Source organism: Oncorhynchus nerka, unplaced genomic scaffold (assembly GCF_034236695.1).
Source record: "Oncorhynchus nerka isolate Pitt River unplaced genomic scaffold, Oner_Uvic_2.0 unplaced_scaffold_8577, whole genome shotgun sequence".
Taxonomy (NCBI): domain Eukaryota; kingdom Metazoa; phylum Chordata; class Actinopteri; order Salmoniformes; family Salmonidae; genus Oncorhynchus; species Oncorhynchus nerka.
The window spans coordinates 560-3,729 of record NW_027032744.1 but is presented as its reverse complement, the minus strand read 5'-3'; the positions used below and the strand labels follow the sequence as shown (position 1 = coordinate 3,729).

Genomic DNA, 3,170 nt, shown 5'->3' with positions numbered 1-3,170 from the left:
GCAGGTTAACTACTAATGTACCAGTGGCAGGTTAACTACTAACGTACCACTACCAGTGGCAGGTTAACTACTAATGTACCAGTGGCAGGTTAACTACTAATGTACCACTACCAGTGGCAGGTTAACTACTAATGTACCAGTGGCAGGTTAACTACTAATGTACCACTTCCAGTGGCAGGTTAACTACTAATGTACCAGTGGCAGGTTAACTACTAACGTACCACTACCAGTGGCAGGTTAACTACTAATGTACCAGTGGCAGGTTAACTACTAATGTACCACTACCAGTGGCAGGTTAACTACTAACGTACCACTACCAGTGGCAGGTTAACTACTAATGTACCAGTGGCAGGTTAACTACTAACGTACCACTACCAGTGGCAGGTTAACTACTAATGTACCAGTGGCAGGTTAACTACTAACGTACCACTACCAGTGGCAGGTTTTAACCACTAGATGGCAGGTAGCTTAATGGTTAGAGCGTTGGATTAGTAACCGAAAGGTTGCAAGATCGAATCCCCGAGCTGACAAGGTAAAAATCTGTCGTTCTGCCCCTGAAACAGGCAGTTAACCCACTGTTCCTAGGCTGTCATTGTAAATAAGAAGTTGTTCTTAACTGACTTGCCTAGTTAAATAAAGGTAGAACAAAAAATGTACCACTACCAATGGCAGGTTAACTACTAATGTATCAACGGCAGGTTAATTACTAATGTACCAATGGCAGGTTAACTACTAACAACTGTACATTCTAGCACTCATACTATCCCCTTCCTGTGTTGCACTTCCTATGGTCAGAGCAACTCCATATTCCGGGACACAGTTCCACCCCCTGCCCCGGCACTGAAGGCTCAGACCAGCCCATTGGCCAGTATGTTCACGCAGGACACACCCACAACAAACTCAGTCACCAGAGAGACTGAGAGTGGCACAGGTAGTGTGTGTGTGTGTGTGTTTGTGTGTGTGTTTGTATGCATGTGTGTGTTCGCATGTCCTCCCCGCTGATCGCTGGTGTGTGTGTTTGTATGTGGGTGCATGCATGGACCTGTGTACATGTCTGTGTATTAACCCTTCTCTCTCTCCAGACTACAGGGACAATGGAGGGGAGGAGAGTGGCGGTCTAGGTCCCAGGTCAGTGTCTGTGGCCACAGGACTCAACAACATTGTGAAGAGACCCAGGGTCCGCACCATCTTCCCCCACACCTCTGGGACCAACTCTACACTGCTCAGCTTTGACGAGGGAGACATCATCACCCTGCTCATACCTGATGAGAGGGACGGATGGCTCTACGGAGAACTGGAGAAAACCAGGCAGTAAGTTAGAGAGACACATACGGTGATGCATACACACACACACACACTGGGGCTGGGCAATATGGCCAAAATATCATATTATTTTTTACATTTTTGACGGTATTTTCTGTTTTTGATGAATAAAAGTTCTATATTTGCTTTATGAGTAGTGCGTAATGACAACACATATATTCTAAATGATTTCAATGGGTCTTTCTCCATTTGGATTGTTTTATACTGTTCAATTCAACTTCAACCTAAAATCATTTTGTATTATTTTCCATCCATTTCTGCATCCCTGCACTCATTTGAGATCATTTCCACACTGCCACAATATGGGGAAAAATACTAGGCCTTATTTTTAACCAAATGTTGCAATTGCGATTTAGTTCAAAACCCTTGGGCGAACTTTTGGAATCATGGAAATAGAATGTTTATTATAATTCTATGGTTAGAATATAAATAATAGTGGGCATAATAGTGTGGTTTGACATGACAACAAATGAAAATGCCATGGATGAGTTATTGTGACAGGGTAGGAACCAAAGTGATGTTCGGTGTTTCCTAGGGGACCATATGATCTTTGGCTACATTAAAACTTTATTCATATAGCCAACATATTCATGCTTTGCCTATTCCTCTTTGATTTAGAAGATACTGTTGCACAAACAACATGCTGATTTAAGCCTCCACCAGTCCTGGTATCAGGGTGTATTAGCTAGCTACGTTTGCTCTGACTCAGTTCTGTTATCAGGCTGTATTAGCTAGCTACGTTTGCTCTGACTCAGTCCTGGTATCAGGCTATATTAGCTAGCTACGTTTGCTCTGACTCAGTCCTGGTATCAGGCTGTATTAGCTAGCTACGTTTGCTCTGACTCAGTTCTGGTATCAGGCTGTATTAGCTAGCTACGTTTGCTCTGACTCAGTTCTGGTATCAGGCTGTATTAGCTAGCTACGTTTGCTCTGACTCAGTCCTGGTATCAGGCTGTATTAGCTAGCTACGTTTGCTCTGACTCAGTCCTGGTATCAGGCTGTATTAGCTAGCTACGTTTGCTCTGACTCAGTTCTGGTATCAGGCTGTATTAGCTAGCTACGTCTGCACTGACTCAGTACTTTCATTAGCTAGTTAGCTCGCCAGCTAACTAGAAAATGCAAACTAGCTGTTAGAGATGTAAGAAACACAAACTAATATTGTAATTATAGAAGCTTGTGGATTTATATTAAGATCAAAGTGGAAACAACATCGTTGTCATCAACATTGTTGCCTGTTCTGCATTGACCATGCAGACTGAACGAAAGTGTCTCGTGGTCAAACAGCAACAAATGCACTCCTTGAGTGAAGGAGTGGGACTAGGTATATGTCGTAAAGCAGCATGGAGAGAGAGAGAGCAGAGAGGGATGACTCAAGTAGCAGAGTAAACTATAAAAATGAACTTTACATACGGCGTATCACATTTAAAACTTCTTAGGGATTTGGTTCCTGTGGCGGGATTAGATCAGCGGAAATTTTAGAGCGCCACCTATAGTTTTTGATAAAACTCAAACTTTCATTAAAACACACATGCAAGGTACTGAATTAAAGCTACACTCGTTGTGAATCTAGCCACCAAGTCAGATTTGTAAAATGCTTTTCGGCGAAAGCATGAGAAGCTATTATCTGATAGCATGCACCCCCCAAAATACTGGAACGTCACCTAAAACAACAGATTTTGCGGTAGCCGGCGCTACCCAAAACGCAGAAATAAAATATAAAACATTCATTACCTTTGACGAGCTTCTTTCTTGGCACTCCTATATATCCCATAAACATCACAATTGGGTCGTTTTCCTTAGACCGGTCTGATCCAGGAATATTCCATTTTACAAGACGCAACGTCACT

The 3,170-nt window shown here is 42.7% G+C and overlaps 1 protein-coding gene across 1 annotated transcript; it reads left to right on the top strand.

Moving 5' to 3' along the window:
* Positions 1-261: 261 nt before the first annotated feature.
* LOC135565990 (brain-specific angiogenesis inhibitor 1-associated protein 2-like protein 1) lies at positions 262-1,311 on the top strand (the record flags this gene model as incomplete). The annotated part of the gene is made up of 2 exons (XM_065013937.1): positions 262-931; positions 1,083-1,311. Coding segments are annotated over exons 1-2 (290 nt in total), but the record flags the coding sequence as incomplete, so codon positions are not given.
* Between the last annotated feature and the right edge of the window lie 1,859 nt (positions 1,312-3,170).